The 20,919-nt window shown below is 44.7% G+C and overlaps 1 protein-coding gene and 1 long non-coding RNA gene across 2 annotated transcripts; both read right to left on the bottom strand.

Moving 5' to 3' along the window:
* Positions 1-11,978: 11,978 nt before the first annotated feature.
* On the bottom strand, positions 11,979-19,212 carry LOC144309074 (uncharacterized). The gene is made up of 3 exons (XR_013375198.1): positions 19,073-19,212; positions 13,174-13,468; positions 11,979-12,484 (listed from the first exon to the last, which is right to left on the bottom strand). It is a non-coding gene; the product is annotated as an uncharacterized LOC144309074 (long non-coding RNA).
* Positions 15,268-18,506, bottom strand: USP27X (ubiquitin specific peptidase 27 X-linked). The gene has a single exon (XM_077890190.1). The coding sequence runs from the start codon at positions 17,476-17,478 to the stop codon at positions 16,162-16,164; it is 1,317 nt and encodes a 438-aa protein (XP_077746316.1). The 5' UTR covers positions 17,479-18,506; the 3' UTR covers positions 15,268-16,161.
* Positions 19,213-20,919: the final 1,707 nt, after the last annotated feature.

Raw genomic sequence — 20,919 nt, forward strand, 5'->3', positions numbered from 1 at the left:
TGCTCTGACATTTGCTAATATGGTAAGGAAGACTATTCAGGGCTAGTGTGTTGTTGTCAAGACGATTGCAATATGGAAGAGAGATTGGGACCCAACTGAATACAAGGAAAAGTGGGGATTTATAGGCAAGGAGCAGAATGAGGTGGGATAGTGGATGGAAACTTACTAGGAGGAGAGGTCAAGCATGGGAGAATTCTCAGGAAACTGACATAACAGGATTATTGCTGAAGGTAAGCCAAAGTGATCAGATATCAAGGGTAAGAGATTTTCTCTGAACTGATTTAGCGGGATTTTTCCTAAAACTGGACCAGATGGGCCAAAGACAGGGCCAAAGGATGAGCCAGTCAAAAAGAGGACTCAGAGAAGCCTGACTAAAGTATGGCCTAGGAGAAAGTCTGTGAGTTTTGACCTTGTGGCAGAGACTGTTAGTTTGGCTCACCCAAATCCAGCTGGACACGCAACATTTTTGCAGCTTCCCTTGCAATTAAGTGGGTCATTTGTTTTGTCAAATTTCATTTAATCCTCCTTCTGTTTTCGGAATTATCAGCCCCACCCTCAACTGTGCTTTGTTTTCTAGTTGAAATCATTTTTTAGTCCTCTCCAAAGAGTAAATCTTTAAGTCTTCCACTGAGGTGGGAGACATGAAGCTATATGGCTGAAGATGGGGAGAGGAGGCAGGTTCTGGGTCTAACTGCACTTCCTTCTTTTGGAAAGAACTGATCCTTTAATCTATTGAGGACTTATGACAAGGCCAAGAATTGTTCTAAACTTGGGGTGCCTGGGTGGCTCAGTCAGTTAAGCATCTGCCTTTGGTTCAGGTCATGATCCCAGAGTCCTAGGATTAATCGAGCTCCACATCCAGCTCGACTCAGAGGGGAGTCTGCTCCTCCCTTTCCCCACTGCTTGTGCTCTCTATCTCTCTCTCTCTCAAATAAATAAATAAAAATAGGATCTTTTTTTAAAAAAGAATTGTGCTAAAAACTATATGTGCATTATCTCTTTGGATCTTCACATCCCTTTGAGAAAGATTCTATTGTAATCTACATTTTAAAATTGAAATAAAATTCACATCCTATAAAACTCACCCTTTTAAAAGTGTACAATTTAGTGTACTTTAGTATATCCACAGAATTATACAACAATCACCATTATCTAATCCCAGAACCTTTTTATCACCCCCAAAGGAAACCCCAACCATTTAGCAGTTACTCTCATTCCTCTCTCCCCTCAACTCCAAACAGCCACTAATCTAATTTTTGGCTCTGTGGATTTTGTGCGTGGCTTCTTTCACTCCGCACAATGTTTTCAAGATTCACCTATGTGTTGTAGCATGTATCAATACTTCTTTCCTTCTGTAGCTGAATAATATTCCATTGTATAGATATGCCACATTTTGTGTTTCCATTCCTCAGTTTAGGGTCATTTGTGTTATTTCTGGATTTGAGCTATTTTGAATAATTCTGCCATAAGCATCCATATACAAGTTTTTGTGTGAGCATGTTTTCATATTTCTTGGGCATATTCCTAGTAGAATTGTTGGATCATGTGATAACTCTGCCCTCAACTTTTTAAGGAACTGCCAAACTGTTTTCTAAGCAGCTGCACTATTTTACGTTCCTACCACCAATGTGTAAAGGTACCAATTTCTCCACATCTTTGTCAACTCTTGTTACTGTTTTTTTTTTGTCAAATGCTTTTTCTGCATCTGTTGAAGTAATAATGGAGCTTTCTTCATTCATTCTATTAATATGGTATATTACATTGATCAATTTTCATATGTTGATCCAACCTTGCACTGTGGGATAAACCCCATTTCGTCACGGATTATAATCCTTTCAGTATGCTGCTGGACTCGATTTATTAGTATTTTGTTGAGGATTGTCACATCTATTTTCATAAAGTATGAAAATACTTTGGTATGAGGCATTGGAATGACGGTAATATAGACTTCATATAATGAGTTGGGAAGTTTTCCACACCCTCTTGTATTTTGGGAGAGACTTGTGAAAGATTGTTCTTAATTCTCTTTGAAACTTCTCGTACAGTTCACTGGTGAAGTCATTGGCTCCCCAGCTCTTCTTTGTACACTAGCTGCTGCTGTTTTTTTTTCAAGTTTTTATTTAAATTCTAGTTAACATAGATGGTAAAATTGGTTTCAGCTGTAGGATTTAATGATTCATCACTTACATACAACACCCAGCACTCATCACAAGTGCCCTCCTTAATACCCATTACCCATTTAGCCCACCCCCCATCTGTTTCTTAAACAATTTTTAAACCATGCCTACTATTTTAGTCTCATCATCACCCCTACTTTCAGAGGTTGCTGACACCATCAATTCCTAAGAGTTTTTGATAATCTCATTGTATAAATGGGCTTGTCCCTGCTTGCTCCACTACATTTTAGGATCCAGCTTTCTTGGGACTGCTAATTCAGTTATCATTCATCTATCTGCTTTCTCTGCCTTCCTTTAACATGTTCTCTATCTTGGTATTCTAAAGTTAGGTGTGGGCTCCTTGTGTTTTGTTTTGTTTTGTTTTGTTTTGTTTTGTTTTGTTCGGTATTTATCTTGCTTGGTGTTCTCTGACCTTTCTGGATTTGTGGGTTTGTGTCTGTCACTAATTTGGGACCGTTTTTGGCCACTACTGCTTTGAATAGTTTCAAATATTTCTTTTGCCTTTGTATCAGTTGGGTTATTCAGAGAAGCAGTGTCAACAGGATGTCCCTCTATATATAGATGTAGATATAAATATAAATATATGCATATTTATAGATACACTATATTCTCTGTGTGTATGCCAGTCCACACTCAGTTTCCAGAAATATGTCAAAATTACTATTCAAGTAAGTGCTCTTACTTCTATTGCTTATACTGGTTTCTATTCCAGGTTAGTATATCTCATGTGCAGAATTTCTTTTTTTAAGATTTTATTTATTTGAGAAAGAGAGAGAACACAAGCAGGGGTGAGGGGCAGAGAGAGGGGAAGAAGCAGACCCCCTGCTGAGCAGGGAGAATGACGTAGGGCTTGACCCCAGGACCTTGGGATCATGACCTAAGCCGAAGGTAGCAGTGTAACAAACTGAGCCACCCAGGTGTTCCTGCTTTCTAGATCCCTCAATTTTAATGCTCTTATATATTCTCTCATTCTCCTTGTCTTTGTGGATTTGTTGTTTTTCAAAATCCCTTTACTATCAATTTAGAAAGGACCTGGGAGGGAGGAAAGGCTAATGTGGGATTCAGTGCTCCATCTTTAACCAAAAGTCTCAATAGATTTTCTAATATTAAGCCATACTTGCATTCTTAAGAAAAATAAAATTTGGTTACAATAGATCTTTCTCATATGCATTGCTAATTTGGTTTAGTAGCATTTTAAGGATTTTTATAACTAGGTTTGTAAGTGAGATTGGTCATTAGCCATAAATATTATATATCAATTGCATACAATGATGTGGAAGTGTTTCCTCTTTTTATATTTCCTAGAACAGTTTGTATTAGATAGGTTTGGTAGATCTAACCTTTAGAAAAGCTTTTTTAATTTAGTTTAAGGGAGAGGATATTTTAAACTATTAATTCAATTCTTAAAAATTTGTATATATCTTTTAGGTGTTCTATTTCCTCTTTTTTAAAGATTTTATTGGGCAGCCTGGATGGCTCAGTGGTTTAGCACCGTCTTCAGGCGTGATCCTGGAGACTCAGGATCGAGTCCCACATCAGGCTCCTTGCATGGAGCCTGCTTCTCCCTCTGCCTGTGTAAGAGAGACAGAGAGAGAAAGGCGGAGACACAGGCAGAGGGAGAAGCAGGCTCCCCGCAGGGGAGGCCAATGTGGGGACTCAATCCACGACCTTGGGGTCACACCCTGAGCCAAAGGTAGACTCTCAACCACTGAGCCACCCAGGTGTCCCCATTCTATTTCTTCTTACATAAGTTTTACAAAGTTATATTTTCTAGAAATTGTTCATCCATAATTTTATATTTATTGGTAGAAAGCTGTTTGTTTTCTTTTAAGATTTTATTTATTTGAGAAAGAAAGAGTGAAAGAGAGCACAAGCAAGGGGGGGGAAGGGGAGGGGCATAGGGAGAGGGAAAAGCAGGCTCCCTGATGAGCAGGGAGCCCAATGCAGGGCTGGATCTCGGGACTCCAGTATCATGACCTGAGCCAAAGGTTGATGCTTAACCAACTGAGCCACCCAGGTGCCCCTGTTTGTAATATTTTTAAATTATTTAAAAGACTGTATTATATGCAGTTTTGTTCCTCTATTCATCTTCAATATTATTCATTTATACCTTTTCTTTTGTTTTCTTGTCCAATCTTGCCAAGAGTTTTGTCTTTTCAAAGAACAAAGCTTTGGTTTTATTGATCTTCTCTATTGCATCCTTGTTTTCTATTTCATCACTTCATGGTGTTATACAGGTCATGTCTTTTCTTTTGCTTTCATTAGGTTTAATTTGTTGCTACTTTTTTTAACTTCTTAAATCAGATGCTTAAATCATTAAATTTGAGCCTTGTTTTCTAATAAAAAGCTTTCAAGACCATACCTTTTCCCTTAAATTTTGCTTCAACTATATTTCACAAGTTTTGATACCTATATAATCATTCAGTTATAAATAATTTTTAATTCACATTATGATTTGCCTTTAATCCATGAGTTACACAAAAGCATTTTTTAAAGATTTTTATTTATTTATTCATGAGAGAGAGAGAGGCAGAGACACAGGCAGAGGGAGAAGCAGGCACCATGCAGGGACCCTGATGCAGGACTCAATCCCGGGACTCCAGGATCACGGCCCGGGCCGAAGGCAGGTGCCAAACCACTGAGCCACTCAGGGATCCCCAAAAGCATTTTTTTAAACATTCCAAAAAACTTTATAAAAGCTTTTGCTCTTATGGTTGCTTTTTATTCCTAATTTAATTTCATTTTAATCAGGGAATGTAGTCTGAATGAAACTAAATGCTGTGGTATGTATTGAGGCTTGCTTTATAGCCTAGAATGTGGTCAGTATTCCAACTATGCTTTAAAAAAGTGTATGTATACATAAACTACATCTTCTTTATCCATTCATCTTTCGATAGACACCGAGGCTCCTTCCACAGTTTAGCTATTGTGGACATTGCTGCTATAAACATCGGGGTGCAGGTGTCCCAGCGTTTCATTGCATCTGTATCTTTGGGGTAAATCCCCAGGAGTGCAATTGCTGGGTCGTAGGGCAGGTCTATTTTTATGTATACAATGGAATATTCCTCAGCCATTAGAAATGACAAATACCCACCATTTGCTTCAATGTGGATGGAACTGGAGGGTATTATGCTGAGTGAAGTAAGTCAATCGGAGAAGGACAAACATTCTATGGTCTCATTCATTTGGAGAATATAAAAAATAGTGAAAGGGAATAAAGGGGAAAGGAGAAAAAATGAGTGGGAAATATCAGAAAGGGAGACAGAACATGAAAGACTCCTAACTCTGGGAAACGAACTAGGGGTGGTGGAAGGGGAGGAGGGCGGGGGGTGGGGGTGAGTGGGTGACGGGCACTGAGGGGGGCACTTGATGGGATGAGCACTGGGTGTTATTCTATATGTTGGCAAATTGAACACCAATAAAAAATAAATTTATAAAAAAAGTGTATGTATTATTACTGAGGTGCAAGGAAATATGTATGTGTTTGTGTACAGTACCATTGACTCTATTCTCTATGCTGTACCTTTTATTCCATGAATTATTCATCCTATAACTGGAAGCCTGTCTCTCCAGCTCCCTTTCAACCATTTTGCCCATCCTGCACCCTCCTCTCCTCTGACAACCATCAGTTTGTTCTCTGTGTTTATAGGTCTGATTCTGTTTGTTTATTCATTTGTTTTGTTTTTTAGATTCCAGATATAAGGTGAGATGATATGGTATTTGTCTTTCTCCGCCTGCCTTATTTCACTTAGCAAAATACCCTTTAGCTCCATCCATATTATTGCAAATGGCAAGATCTCATCCTTTTTAAGGCTGTATAATATTGTATTCCGCATACACACACACACACACATGCACACATACACACACATACACACCTCTTTTTCCATTCATCTATCAATGGATACTTGGGCTGCTTCATGTTTGGGCTATTATAAACAGTTCCACAATGAATATACTAAAAAGCTTCTGTACAGAGAAGGAAACTATCAATAAAACACAAAAGCAATCTACTGAATGGGAAAAGATATTTGCAAAGGATAGAGCTGGTAAGGGGTTTATTTTTTTTTTTATTTTATTTTTTTTTTTTTATTGGTGTTCAATTTACTAACATACAGAATAACACCCAGTGCCCGTCACCCATTCACTCCCACCCCCCGCCCTCCTCCCCTTCTACCACCCCTAGTTCGTTTCCCAGAGTTAGCAGTCTTTATGTTCTGTCTCCCTTTCTGATATTTCCCACACATTTCTTCTCCCTTCCCTTATTTTCCCTTTCACTATTATTTATATTCCCCAAATGAATGAGAACATATAATGTTTGTCCTTCTCCGACTGACTTACTTCACTCAGCATAATACCCTCCAGTTCCATCCACGTTGAAGCAAATAAGATGGCGGAGGAGTAGGGTCCCCAAATCACCTGTCTCCACCAAACTACCTAGAAAACCTTCAAATTATCCTGAAAATCTATGAATTCGGCCTGAGATTTAAAGAGAGACCAGCTGGAATGCTACAGTGGTAAGGGGTTTATATCTAAAATATACAAAGAATTTATACAACTCAACACCAAAAAAAAAAACCAAATAATCTGATTTAAAAATGGGCAGAGGACCGCCTGCCAGGATGCATATCTGCCACTTCTGCAGCTCCACTGGATGGTGGGGGGATGCTCAGAGAGGAGTAGGCGTTGCTGGTGAGGATGGTGCTGGAGAGTGCGGCCCACACCATGAAAGTGCTGCTCCCTGCATAGCTAAAGCAGATCCCCAGGAACACCTGGGTGGTTCAGCTGGTTAAGCATCCAACACTTGATTTTGACTCAGGTTATGATCTCATGGGTCCTGGGATGGAGCCTTTGGGCTCCACACTCAGCAGAAAGTCTGCTTCTCTCCTTCTACCCTTCTGCTCTCACACTCACTCTCTCTCTCTCTCTCTCTCTCTCCCCCAAATAAATATATAAATCTTTTTAAAAAAATCTTTAAAGTCTTCCCATCCCAAGAGCATTACCGGGTTGACCCAGCTTACAGTTTCAAAATGGCTTCAATTATTGCCTTTCCTTGGTGTACTTGCAGTACTTGGCTACCTTGCAATTTGTCCATTCCTCCCAAACCAAAAACAACAGAAGGATAGCTTGATTAATCTTAAAATACAAAAGGAAAATCCCAAGGTGGTGAATGAAATAAACATGAAGATTTGTGTCTTACTAACGCAGCTTATTGTAAGTATTGGTGTTCAAAGACTTTCCTGCCTGTGATGGTTCAGATATAATGTGGATCTACTAATACTGAAGAAGAAAGAAGTATAATAGTAATCAATTAAGATTGAATTCGGTTGTGTGCTGTAAAATCTTATAACAATATGTTTTCATTCTTTGTGTATAGAAGATCTTTCAAATTGTGGTCTTTTTTAAAAAGAAAGATTCTTTTTATTGGACACAGAGAGAAAGTACAAGCAGAGGAAGCCGCAGGCAGAGGGAGAGGGAGAAGCAGGAACCCCTCTGAGCAGGGAGCCCAGTGTGGGGCTCCATCCCAGGACCCAGGGACCATGACCTGAGCTGAAGGAAGATGCTTAACCAACTGAGCCACCCAGGCAACTTCAAATGGTGATCTTTATTGCTATTGGTTGAGTAACCGTTTCTTCCAATTTATTTTCTTGCTACAGCACTGTTTGTATTTGATACCTGGTGTATTCAGTCATTTATATAAAAACTAAGTTGTACAACTACATCATTCTTACTTCAAAAACTTAATGTATCTTCCTAAATAAAACCAACACACTTGGCTTTAATTAACTGAGAAAAATCTAAGTTTGGCAATGGGTCCAAAGCTATTCCTTTGAATATCAATATTTTCAATAGACTCTACACTTAAATTTTTTTCTCCCTACACTAGTAAGTATGTATGTAGTAAGTATGTTATTTTTCAGTCCTCTTCTGTTTTTGACCATTTGAAGTGATTTTTCCTCTCTGGCCTCCATCCTTTTCAGATCAGTAAGAAAAATATTGCTCTCAAGAGTGACTTGAGTTTGCAAAAAGATAAACACTTTGCTTTATAAAGATTGTGTCTAATAAATGTGAATATCCCAATTTCAGCAAAGACATGAAATGGATATAAGAAGTTCCAAAAAGGAACAGTTATTTACATTATAAAAGATTTATTTACTTTACAAAAGACTTGTTGTGTCTGTTTACATGTGTGTTTTGTGTATGTGTCTTGAACTCTTTGACTAAGTGACAGGATGGAATGGGATGGCAAGAATACACTAAACTCATGAGCTGCCGCAACTTGAAGGTCAGTTAGTATAAGCCAATACAACTTAAAATACAAAAATTTTGCAAAATAAACTTACTGAAGAATCTTTTAAAAAATAAAAATCAAATAAATAAAAAATTATAAATGGGCAGAGGACCTGAATAAACATTTTTTCCAAAGAGGGCATACAGATGGCCAACAGACACATGAAAAGATGCCCAACATGATTAATCATCATGGAAATGCAAATCAAAATCACAAGATATCACCTTATGCCCGTCAGAATGGCTAGAATCAAAATCACAAGAAACAGGGGATCCCCGGGTGGCTCAGCAGTTTAGCGCCTGCCTTTGGCCCAGGGTGTGATCCTGGAGTCTCGGGATGGAGTCCCACGTCGGGCTCCCGGCATGGGGCCTGCTTCTCCCTCTGCCTGTGTCTCTGCCTCTCTCATTCTCTATCATAAATAAATAAATAAATAAATAAATAAATAAATAAATAAATAAATAAATAAATAAATCTTTAAAAAAAAAAACACAAGAAACAAGTGTTGGTGAGGCTGTAGAGAAAAAGGAACCCTCGTGCACTGTTGCTGGGAATGCAAGTTGGTGCAGCCACTGTGAAAATAGTATGGAGGTTCCTTGGAAACTTAAAAATAGGACATGATCCAGTAATTCCATTATTGGGTATCTACCTAAAGAAAATGAAAACATTAATTCAAAAAGAAATATGTACCCCCTCCTCTTTTTCTCCCCCTACTTTTTAGCAAGAGAGTTCCGCTCGGTGCCAAGGCAGCCTTCTGTACAGTTCTCCAGGATTGTTGGGACAGGGGCATGTTTCATTCTGGTTGGCCCCTTAGGCAGCTAATGTAGCCCATTGGTGTCTCAGCTCGATGTGGAGAGGTTCTCCTATTAATCTCCTACCTTGGGCTGGCCCTAAGCCTTAACTTCTCTCTCTCTAGCCCTGTGTGGCCACTGACTGAATCAAAGCTCAGGTGGGCAATGGAGGCAAAAGCCCTGAGAGCAAATTGGCTTTGGGCCGCCAATGTTCTGCTTACCTGTCTGGTTACAAGCTTTCATCCCAATTTGGCCTGGAAGTTTTCCTCTGTCCTCTCAGTTCTTTAGTGCTTTTAAATAAGTTTTGGAAGTTTTTTTTTATACAGCATACTTCATTACTTCAACAGGGAAGCTGAATCAAAGAATCCAGTCTGCCATTGCCAGAAACTAGAAGCCCATATCCTTAAATGTTTAAACATTTATACTTGACTTAACAAGGTCCAGATTCAGGCACTATCCCTACCCTTCTCCCAAACAATACAAAAGTTTTAGAATGCTTTAAATATTAATAGTTCCCTGCTGTCTTAGATGTTTTTGGTGCCAGCTTGTTTTTATACTTCCATATCATTCAACACTATTATTGTTCTAAATACTTAATGCTTAGATTTCCCCACATTTACCAATTTTTGTTCACTGTTCCTTGCCTTCTATTCACCCCTTCCTCCTGATTTCAATTTCCTTCTTCCAGGAGAGTATCTTTCAATAGTTATTTTAGTGACAGTCTATTATTGTTAAGCTTTCTTAGGTTTGTTTTTTTCTGAAAATCTCCTTATTTCCCTCTCAAAAAAAAAAAAAACTAGTAGTTCTCATCAGTATTTCTTGGGGAGACTAATTCTACTCTTCACGGCAATTGGTACTTCTCCTTCATGGTGTGCCATTTCTTTTGCAAGTACAATATTCCTATAGTTTGTTTCTGAACCCATATTCAGCATATATTGTCTTTTTCTGTGAGGTTCCGTGTGCCCTGGATTGTAAAAATGTGCAATATTTGCACTTGCTGGGGTTCTAGAGGTTTGAATCGTTCTGCTCCCATTTTTATTTTAATTTCCCAGCATCTGGTTTCCATAACACGCAACAGGGTAAATTTAGACCCCTGCATCCACATATAACACAAGCCTGGAGTTTTCATTTCTTGTGGCTCCAGAGAGAGAGCCTAAGACTTTTCACTACTCATTTTCCAAATCCATTGTAACTAACAGAAAAAGCCACTAAAGGCTTTATCCAGAGGTCTCATTCACAGTTTCTCTGCCTCAGGTAGACTTGAGGCTGTGTTGCCAGTGCCCACGTGGGCATTAGATTCCCACCTTTATGCCCCTAGCCCCTAGGACCTGATATCTACGAGCAACACCACAATGGGTGATTATGGTGTCCATTTACAATTACTGGCCTGGCTTTAATTTTTCTTTTTGCTTCTCTGGAGATTTCACTTTTTTAAAGGCCAGCTAAAAATTAAATTTTTTGTTATAGTTCATCTAGTGTTAATATGTGTTTGTAGTTGGGGAGTGCTATTCATGTCATCTTATGATGTATGCTTTATTGCCAGGAAAAAAACCCACATTCTTTATACATATGACTTTGCACCTTGTTTATAATTAAGCATTTTCCCTTATCACTTTCGTCCTCATAAATATACTCTAAGTTCTAAGGAAATTAAGTGCCTCCAGGACCATCTAGACTAAGGGCACATAGGTCAGGTTCGGTAGCATGTTGGATTATTTTCCAGATATACCACCCAGGTAGTTTAAATACAACATTACCCTAGGCTTTACAGTTCCTTAGCACTGTGATTTTCAACTTTCAAAAATTTTAGTAGCAGGGGCACCTGGGTTACTCAGTGGTTGAGCATCTGCCTTCGGCTCAGGTCGTGATCCCAGGGTCCTGGGACTGAGTCCCGCATGGGGCTCTCCACAGGGAGCCTGCTTTTCCCTTTGCCAGTGTTTCTGCCTTTCTCTGTGTGTCTCTCATGAATAAATAAAGAAAATCTTTTTTTAAAAATTTAGAACTTTTTCTTCAAGTATTACTTGGAACCCCAAGATATAAAATAAATGAGGGAAGCTGCTCTGGTTCAAGTGGGGTTAAGAGTTCCTGATCTACCAATTTACCCTCCCCCTGGCTCCTCCCTGGAGCATCTTCATAGACTCCTTGGGCTCCAAGTACCACAGTATGAAATCGAACTGAATAAATCGCTGGTTCTCAAAAGTGTGATCCCAGAACCAGAAGCATCACCGGGGAATGTGTTAGAAATGCAAATCCTCAAACCCCCATCCCAGATCTACTGAAATCAGAAATCCTGGGGGGCAGGATCCAGCAATCTGTATACTAACAAGCCCTCTAGGTGACTCTGCTGCACGTGAAAGTTTGAGGATTTACCAGAAGAGAGTATCCCATTCAGAAGCTATTGGAATGGGGTTGGGGTCCAAGATTATTTAGACAGAACAGGGCTCAAGATCAACATTTCTGGAGTACTTAAATTATCCCAGGATTTTCTGGAAGGCTGTTTTCCATCCACCATCTTTTTATACTTGAGATTAGACACTCTCAAGGTCCAACTTCACAATGGCCTGGGTCCTTTTGAATTGATTCAATATGTCAGAAATCCCTGGGAGTAGTATGGATTCTTATTTTGGGCTCATATAACATGCCTCAAAATTTTTCTTGACCAAAAGACTTCAGATCTGATACTCCTAAAATGTTGAGCAAAAGAAGCCAGACACGAAAGTATACACACTGAACAATTCCATTTATAGAAGGAGTTAAAAAAGGCAACACTAATCTACAGTGAAAGAAGTCAGGATAGGGATTACTCTTTGGGGTCATTGATTGGAAGGAAGCAGAAGTGGGCCCTGACTTAGGGGCAATGTCCTGTTTCTTGATCTGGATGTCGTTTGCAGGGATCTGTTCATTTCCTAGAAATGCATCAAGTTGTACCCTTGCGATATGTGCATTTTCCTATATATTTGGTACACTTTTGATACAAGAGTTTAAACATGGTTTCTGGTCACCTGCAGGGAAAGGTCAGTGTGTAATGACAGATGGCTGTGGGTGCTGAGCTTCATGGTCTCAGAGGACCTGGGCCTTCACTTCTGGGTGTGAGTGTACATTTGGCGCAAACACAGGTTCCTGGCATCAGGTCTACTGCGTTATGACAACATGAGTTGTATGGGGGCCACTCTGTTCTCTTGATTGGAAAAGACCTCTTGGTTGATGGCATCCCTGATCAGCATTCCCTGTGGATGGGGAAGAAGTGAGGCAGTTACATATGTGAATAGGGGGGTGGAGTAAGTTTCAGCATTTGGCTACTCCAGGAAATGGGAAGTGGTTGGATCCTGAATTTTCAACCAGGTTAGGCCAAAAAACCATGGGAAGCATGTATAATGGGTAAAAGGGAAGTATCCCTGTTGTTTGGCCCCTCGGTCTGAGCTCTATAGGTATGGATAAGACCCCAGTTGTGAGCACTCATATGTTTTGCCTGTGCCCTTTTGGGTCCAGATAATAAATCCACATGTGAAATGACTTCCCCCTGGCCTTCCCAGCTTGTAGATGGAGTCTGAGTTAAAAATTAGCTTAAGTTTCGCCAGCTCTTGCCCACATTTGCTCACACAGGAATTCCATCCGTCATGTAAAACAGCCCAGTTGGGTCTGAAAGTCACCGGTAGGTCACACACCAATCTGGTTTTGACCTCTCCCATGTTTTTCCTTACTTACTCTGGGCCCCTGTCTTTGTGTCCTCTGTCCCCAAAGCTGTTTAAGAACTTACCCCTTCCCACCTCCCCTCCCCACTGCCACTATGGTACACCACAGGAATGTTGACAAAGGTGTCAAGGATGTTGTCCCCCTGAAGGCCCCAACCTTGGAGGTGTCTGCCCAAGGGGCCAGACATGTCTAAATCTCCATTTGAGCTCAAGGTAACACATACCTGCTGAATACATGGTGCCCTGGGTCCCACGGTGGTGTGATCTGAAAGCAGGCCCTGGCTGCTGCTGTTACACTCCATGGCTCAATTTGGGGGTTGGTGACAGGTAGGGGCATAGGGCTGGGCTGGAATGGCTCCCCTGTTGCTGAGGGACAAGGTGTTTTCCAGAGGAGGTGCAGGCTTCATTCAGGAAGTGCCAGGCACAGCTGCTCCCTCTGGTGGTCTGTGCCTTCCACCAGTGGAGACAGGGAGGTCAGCTTCAGGAGTCTCGCGCCATTCATATCTCTTAGAACTATTCCTGAGTGCAGGGTATTTAAAAGATAGTTTCTGTATCAGACAAACCCAAAATGAGGAACATTCAATTAAAAATGCTAAGGCCATACAAGACAAAGTAAGTTTGTGGAAATGCTCCAGATTAAAGGAGGCAAAGGAGACATGACAATTAACAGCAGTACCTCACCCTAGACCAGATCCGATGATGAGGAGGGAAATACTGTAAAGGACCTCATTTGGCCAACAGACAAAACTCAAGTACAGATGGTAGATTACAGTATTGTGTCAGTCTTAAATTTACTGAATCTCTTAACTATACTGTCATGTGGAGAACATGCCCGCTCTTAGGCACCGCGTGCTGAGGTATGTTAGTCATGAACGGCCATGATGCATGTAATTTACCATCATATGGTCCTGATACACACCCATACACACACGCACACACACTGACTTATGAGAGTGTGCATACATGTAAGCAATCAAGTAAATGGGGTAAAATGTTAGCAATAGGTGAATCTGGTAAAGGGTATACAGATGTTCTCTATACTATTTTTATTTTTGCGACTTTCCTCTAGGTTTAAAATATATCAGAATTTAAAAACCTTAAAAATGTAAAAGATCATTTCTGCAAGCAGAGTCTGGTGGCACATGCCTTACTGAACTCTTCCTGTGGCAGAGATGAGGAACGAGGACATGGCTGTCTTCCCAGGCAGGGCTACCAGACACATCCCAAAGCAGATACCCTGCATTAAGTTGCCAAGTGACATCTGAGGCCACTCACGGCTTGATCTCCCCCATCTTACGAGATACCAAAAATAACACTTTTTACGTATTCTCCCAAGGATTATGGGCCCCCAGTGTTGGCAAAATTTGGTTATGAAAGGTAGGTGGCACTGGTTCATTGATTCATCCAGTAAGTGTTTTGACCATCTACCTACTATGTGCCAGGAACTGTGCTAGGGGCCAAGTATGCAGCCCAGAGTACAAGAGGAGACACAACCCCCATCCTCAAGAAAACCTATGATCTGGTTGGGGATGCACTGACAACCACATAAATAAATGTGTATTTCCAAATGAGTGGACCAGAAAGTAGACTTGGGAAGCCCTGAGGGTGAGGATGGGGGACCAGCCCAGTCTTTTACTAGAGCCAGTGGATCCAAGCTCCTGGGTCTGATACATAGCTTCCCCCTAAGATTTTTCTAGGTTATAGGACCTATAGGTCCTTTGTACCTGATGCTGAGAAGGAAATCATCAGGGCTTACTCCCTCCTGGGCACACCCCATCTGTTCTGGCTTAGCTCTCTGCAGGCTGCTCCGACCTCTGTGAGAATCAGGGAAGAGGCCAATGTGCCACTCTATCGATATCCCAGGGCCGGTGGACCAGCGAGCTTTGGAAAATAGTCCTTCTACTGATCTATGCCCATAGATGAATGTTACAACTACACACATAATGTTTGTGGAAGGCAAAGACCAGCAAACACCCTCACGTGGCAGCCTGGCAGCCTACTGACCCTGAGAGTCCCATTGCTACGATGCTGAGTCACAAAAACAACACAATGGTCTTCCAAATGGACAGAATGACTCTGGGGAACAGTTGTGGTTCTCCCTCAATCCCCGGTGTGGCACTGGTTGTAAGGCCCTTACCCAGGGACAAAAGTGGAGTCCATTGCTTTGGGGTTCCAAGTAGACAATGTTGGGGAGGGAGTTATATGTGTGTGTATCCACTCTGTCCATGGATCTCAGATAGGACTGACCCTTACCTTTGATGTACTCTGGTCCTGACCCAAAGAAGTTTCAGATACAACAAACGTTTACTGAGCCCCTACAAAGTTCCAAGCCTTTTACTTTATACTTTGACACATTTTATATCATTTAATCTTTAACAATAACCCTTTAAGGTAGGAATTATCTGCATTATACAGATGAGAAAACAATCGCAAAGAGGTTCATTGATTTGCTCAAGTATATCATACAGCTTTTTTTTTTTAAACACTCACACACTATACTTTTAGCTGAGGCCTGTCTGTGTTGGTTGCTTATCTTACAGTATTTTTTTTTGTCTTCTCTACTTTTGGAGCAACTTCTCCCCTTATGCAAGCCCCCTTCTTTCTTCTTTCACTAGCCCCATGGGCTCTTTTTTTTTTTTTATTAATACTGCATTTAATAGCACAAAAAATCACGAATACAAAGAAACTGGCAAAGGTGTTTGTCAATGAGATATCCTTGCCTCCTCCACTTTTCTGCTTTCATACCCATACAGGTAATGGGCTACATTTGTATAGACTTTTCTTTCCCCCTCCAAACATATAACTGTTATGTGATTGGTCAGTTGAAGCTGAAACACCCATGGAGAAAGATGTTTTATGGTTACAAGGGCACACACCCCCCCCACACACACCACCCCCCACCCACCCCACACTTTCCCACACAATCTTTTGGAGGAATATAGGATATGTACCAGTGTCAGGATTTCCCTGCTCCTGCCTTCTCCGCCTAGAGCATTCCTGCCATTGAATTCTCCTTTAAGTGACCATTTAGACTAGAGCCTCTTCTCCCGCCCCGTCTATTTCTCTTCCAACCGTGACCTTTGAGACACTGGGTACTGTTCAATTCTTACTCTGTCAGGCCCATGGGCCATGCAAGTAGGTCCTTTAAATCTCGATGCCACTTGTAGTACAGGTGTCGCCATCTTCCATTGCAGGTGGGTCTGTGTATCACTTCAGTAGGCTTGTGTATTCATTTCTTTCACTTTTTCTGACTCGTGCTCCAGGACCTGTTTGTGATAGAACAGTAAATACCCTTCACTGTCCAGCACGTCCTTAATACTGGCCTTGGTGATGACGGCATCATCACACTTGAACCACTGGTCCTTGTGGTGCCGGATGAAGCTGGTGTAATGGCCGCTCTCCAAGGTTCCTTGGTGATTAACCACAGCAAACAAGGAATACTTATTCTCGTCATTTCCACTATTGGTTGGCAGCTGCAACTGTCCATTCATCCTACTCTCTTTACTTGAGGCCATAAATGGGGTCATATCCAGCTCCAGAGGAAAGGATATATATGTAGTGATCTTGCGCCTCTGTTTGGCAGAGTGTTCGAACCGTTTGAAATGAAAACAGGCAACAACAGGTAATTTATTCATCGTGAGTTGCTTGGTAGACTCCTGGTAGCTTTGGCAACTACCGCACTTGATTTTGGCACTGCTTCCCAAGTGCTCTGGCCTTGTAAACCTTCGCAAGCAGTCTGTGAGGGTGGTGATTCCTGGGATGTGGCTCTCCCCATTCACACTGCTCTCCCTCCCTGGGCTCATGGGCCAGAAGGAGGTGCACGAGCCAGGCAAGTCCAAACTGATGTCCCAGCATGGGTCTATGGTGGTGGAGACACCATGGCAGGCTTGACAGGTGACATCCGACTGCAGGCCACCTGTGAAGATTTGGTCTATGATGCAGTTACAGTGGTTGGGATTGTTGGCAGCTTTCCCAGCATCATCGCCTTTGCAGTGCCTGTGCAGGACGTCTAAGGCTGCAATGAGGAATTCGTGGGCATCCTGCTGCCTGTACCCTGCTAAGTGGCGTGCATGTATCCATACCAGGTGCAGCAACTTATAAGGAACGTGAGGAGACGGGTTTCCAGAGTACAACTCCCGAAAGAGTGAAGACATCTCGCAGACCAGACACAGCTCAGGACTCGGCATCTCACACCTGTGCCTGTCAGAGAGGAAGAAATCTCTCAGTATGGGAGTATGGGTAAGGGCCTGGACGATGCAGTTCATAAAGCACGTGTTGCCAAGATTGATCAGTCCTCTCAGACCGATGGTAAAGCTGGAGGTGATCCTTCTTCTCCTCGGATTGTACCCCAGCAGTTCTAACTCGGGTTTGGTCATCTCCCAGGTTGGATATTTCTCACCGAGTCCCATCACTGAACACTGCTGGTGAGAAACCTCGGTTGAGGTGGAGGCTTGTAATTTCAAAGCTTCTCCTTGCTCTTCTTTGGCAATTTGCTCAATGTCTTTGTCATACACATAATCCTTACACATAAAGCAGTATATACCTCCGTAATAAAGGTCTACGGCTAAGTTGTGTTGTTTTGTCTCGGCGTGCTCGTGAATGTGTTTCTCGGTGAAGCAGCCAAAGAAGACACAGGAAAGGCAAGAGTGAAGTCTGTTCAAATGGGTGCCACACACATGGCAGATGCACGACTTTGCCTTGCTTTTCCTGGTCTCTGGGGTTCCACACCACACGAAGCACTGGTAGATCACCCGCAGTTCCTGCCTCCAGTTCTCTCCCACCTTAAAGCTGTTCACGTGGGAACAGCCTGGTGGACCCACAGCGAAATCCACATCCAGGCATCCGACCCCAGGGCCGCGCCGGGGCCGGGGCCGGGGCGGGGGCCGTGGCCTAGGCTGCGGCGGGGTACGGAGTCGGGTCTGTGGCCGTGGCCGGGGTCGGCGGCGGGGGGCACGACTGCGCCGAGGAGAGGGATCGGGGGGCCGCGGGGGGTCGGAGGGAAGGGTGGGGGGAGGAACCTCGTCGCTGCTGCCGCCACCGCCGCTCCGCGCCGGGTTCTCATCCTCCAGCTCCTGCTTCGGCTCCCCCTTCGGCTCCTGCTCCGCCTCCGGTACCGGCTCGGGTTCGGGCTCCAGCTTGAGCTCAACCCGGCGGCCCGGACCCTCTGCTGTCTCCACCTTCCCGGCGGCGTCCACCTTCCCCGCCGCCTCCACCTTCCCCGCCGCCTCCACCTTCCCCTCCACCTTCGCCTCCGCCTCCACCTTCCTCTCCGCCTTCTCCGCCGTCTCCGCCGTCTCCGCCTCCTCTACCTCCTCCGCCTCCACTGGCGGCGGCTCCTCCCCCTGCTCGCAGGGCTCTGGCGGCCACTGGGCGTGGCGGCGCGGGGGCCACGCAGACCTGGGGTGTCCCCCGCCCGGCCTGAGGGAGCGCGGTGCCTGTGACAGCTGGACCCAAAAGGGACTTTCACTGAAGGAGGCGGCGGCGGAAGCAGGCGACGCCCCCCGGGAATCCTCCCGCAGTAGCCCCCTAGCGGAGGCCGCTTCGGCAGCCAGGCCCCGTTTCCTTTTAATTCAGTATTTCCCAAACTTGCTTGTTCACGAGAATCACGTGGGGAGCGTGTTAAAATTACAGATTCCTCGGCTCCGCCCGCAGACCTGAATCAGAATCTCGAAGGGAGGCGCTCCGGAACCTGTATCTTTAACTAGGGCCCGAGAGGATTCTTATGATCAGGCAAGTTTGGGAAACACAGCTCTAATTCATTGAGGCTGGCGGGAAGGGGGGCGGGGACCGCGCAGTCTCTTTAAGGCGCTTCCAGTTCTCAGCTCCAATCGCAGCTCTGACCCCCTTCATCGTCTCCTCCCCTCTACTCGTCCTTCCCTTCGTCCATGCAGCTTCCCCCAGCGCTGCGGGGCCACGGGCGGAGGAATAGCCAAGTCCAGAAGCGTCCCTGGGGTTTGTGTGATGTCCCCGCGGAGGCCAGGTCCTGAGGAGCAGTCAGAAACCGTGATAGGCCATCACCTCCGCAGCTGAGCCCGCCCCCAGCCCCGTCCCAGGCTCCCCTCCCACCCCAGGTTCTGCCCTTTCCGACAAGGATGAAGCCCCATGTCCATTCCGGGGACAGACCTGGACCCCACAGCCCCCCCGGGGCGGGGGGGGGGCAGAGCTCCCAGGGCTGCTGCAGCTGAAGAGGCACGTCCCTTTGCCCATCTTATCGGTGCTCTGCACAATCTGTGCCTGTTCCTCACCTCCTCCTCCGGCCCCCAAGGCCGCGGGTGGGATGAGGATTTGGCAGTCGGCCAGCTGGCCCAGCAGACGCTGAGCTGCCCCGGGGGTGGGGGGGTGGGGGGGACGGGGGGGGCAGCGGGAGGGACGAGGCACAACGTGGCCATGCCTACTGCTGGCACCTCCCCTACGGCTGAGAAAGGGGAGGACACTGCCCCAAGACCCTCAAGTCTGGCAGATCCCCCGGTCGGCAGCAGGTGGGAGTGGGGAGTGGGGGGCGGGAAGTAGCTTCCGTAGTGGCGCTGCCAGCAGGGGGAGGGGGCGGCCCGGGTCTGAGGGCCTCGGGGAGCTCCGCACGGAGAGTGCTGGCAGCGGAAAGTAGCCACAGGTGCTGGTCCCAGGGAGTCAGCACGGAGCTCAGAGGAGCTGGATAGCCAGAGTTCGAAGATCAAGGGGGAGTGTGTTCTACGAAGAGTCCTGTGATGGCTGGCCTTGGCCCAGGGGACACTGCCTGACTTGTGGGGCTGTGCTGCCTGAGTATGCCCCCCGCGGAGTCCTCCTTGGTCAGCACTGGACATCGCCCCTCAGCCTGGCCCCTTCCTCCAGGGAGGAGGCGGTGCCTCGGCCTCCTGGGGGGTTAGCATAGGAGTTGGTTGTCAAGAATTAGGAGCCTTTGGGGCACTTAGGAGGCTCAGTTGTTGAGCGTCTTCCTTCCTCTCAGGGCATCATAATCCCGGGGTCCTGGGATCGAGTCCCACATCGAGCTCCCCACAGGGAGTCTGCTTCTCCCTCTATGTCTCACCCTATGTCTCTGCCTCTCTATGTGTGTCTCTCATGAATAAATAAAATCTTTTTTAAAAAAAAGAATTAGCCTTTAAGGAGAGTGAGCTACTTGGTTCCCATACAGCTGAGATCCCCAAGAGTGTCCTGGTACCCTGCCTTCCTAAGCCAACTTCAATTCCTTGAAGCACCCCAGCGTCTTTTCAGTAAATGCCAGCCTGTTGTGGCCTGCAACTAGCACACCCACTGAAGGAATCCTGCTCCTGCTCCTGCTGCCAAAAATGACCCAGGTCATGGAGCATAGGGAGGCTGGGGAGGGCACTCTCATCCCACCTCCACAAAGTGACAGACATCAAAAACACCTAAAGAGCTCTGTGTGCCTAAGACTATCTGCCCTCCACCCCTGCAACCTGACTACCCTAGGGATCAACCTCCAGCAAGTTCTGGAAGGGGGAGGTGGGCTCTGCCATCATTCACTCAGCAAATGTACATTCTGCTCCAACCCAGAGCCAGGTGTTGTACCAGGAGCTGTGCACAGCACAGAACCAAACAAACTTGCCCCCCCCCCCCGCCCCGCCACAATCAGGGCTGGGTCCCCCAAAAAGGCAGATTAAGGAAGTGTCCAGGTCACCAGCAGAGAATAGGCACCCATAACAAAAGAATCAAGAAAAAAATATGGAGACCAGGTTGACATTTGAATTTTTTTAAGTAGTCCTCACAAGAAAAGTAAGAATTTTGTTGTACTTCCTTATATTTCTTTCCTGACTGCATGTTGCTTTTGCTGTGAATCACTTGTGGGAGGGGGGAGGGGGAGGGTGTCAGCCTGCTTGCCTGTGTCCCTCCATTCTAGTCCTGGGCAAACATCACCATGTCTGCCTCACAAAAGAACTTACTGAAGGCTAGTGGAAGGGGCGACTGAAGGAGCGACCCCTCCTCATTATAGTTGGGGCGCTTGGGGTTGAAACACA

Source organism: Canis aureus, chromosome X (assembly GCF_053574225.1).
Source record: "Canis aureus isolate CA01 chromosome X, VMU_Caureus_v.1.0, whole genome shotgun sequence".
In the NCBI taxonomy this organism is placed as follows: domain Eukaryota; kingdom Metazoa; phylum Chordata; class Mammalia; order Carnivora; family Canidae; genus Canis; species Canis aureus.

Coding starts and splice junctions, on each gene's coding strand:
- USP27X (XM_077890190.1), bottom strand. CDS start 17,478: ATGTGTAAGGATTATGTGTATGACAAAGACATTGAGCAAATTGCCAAA.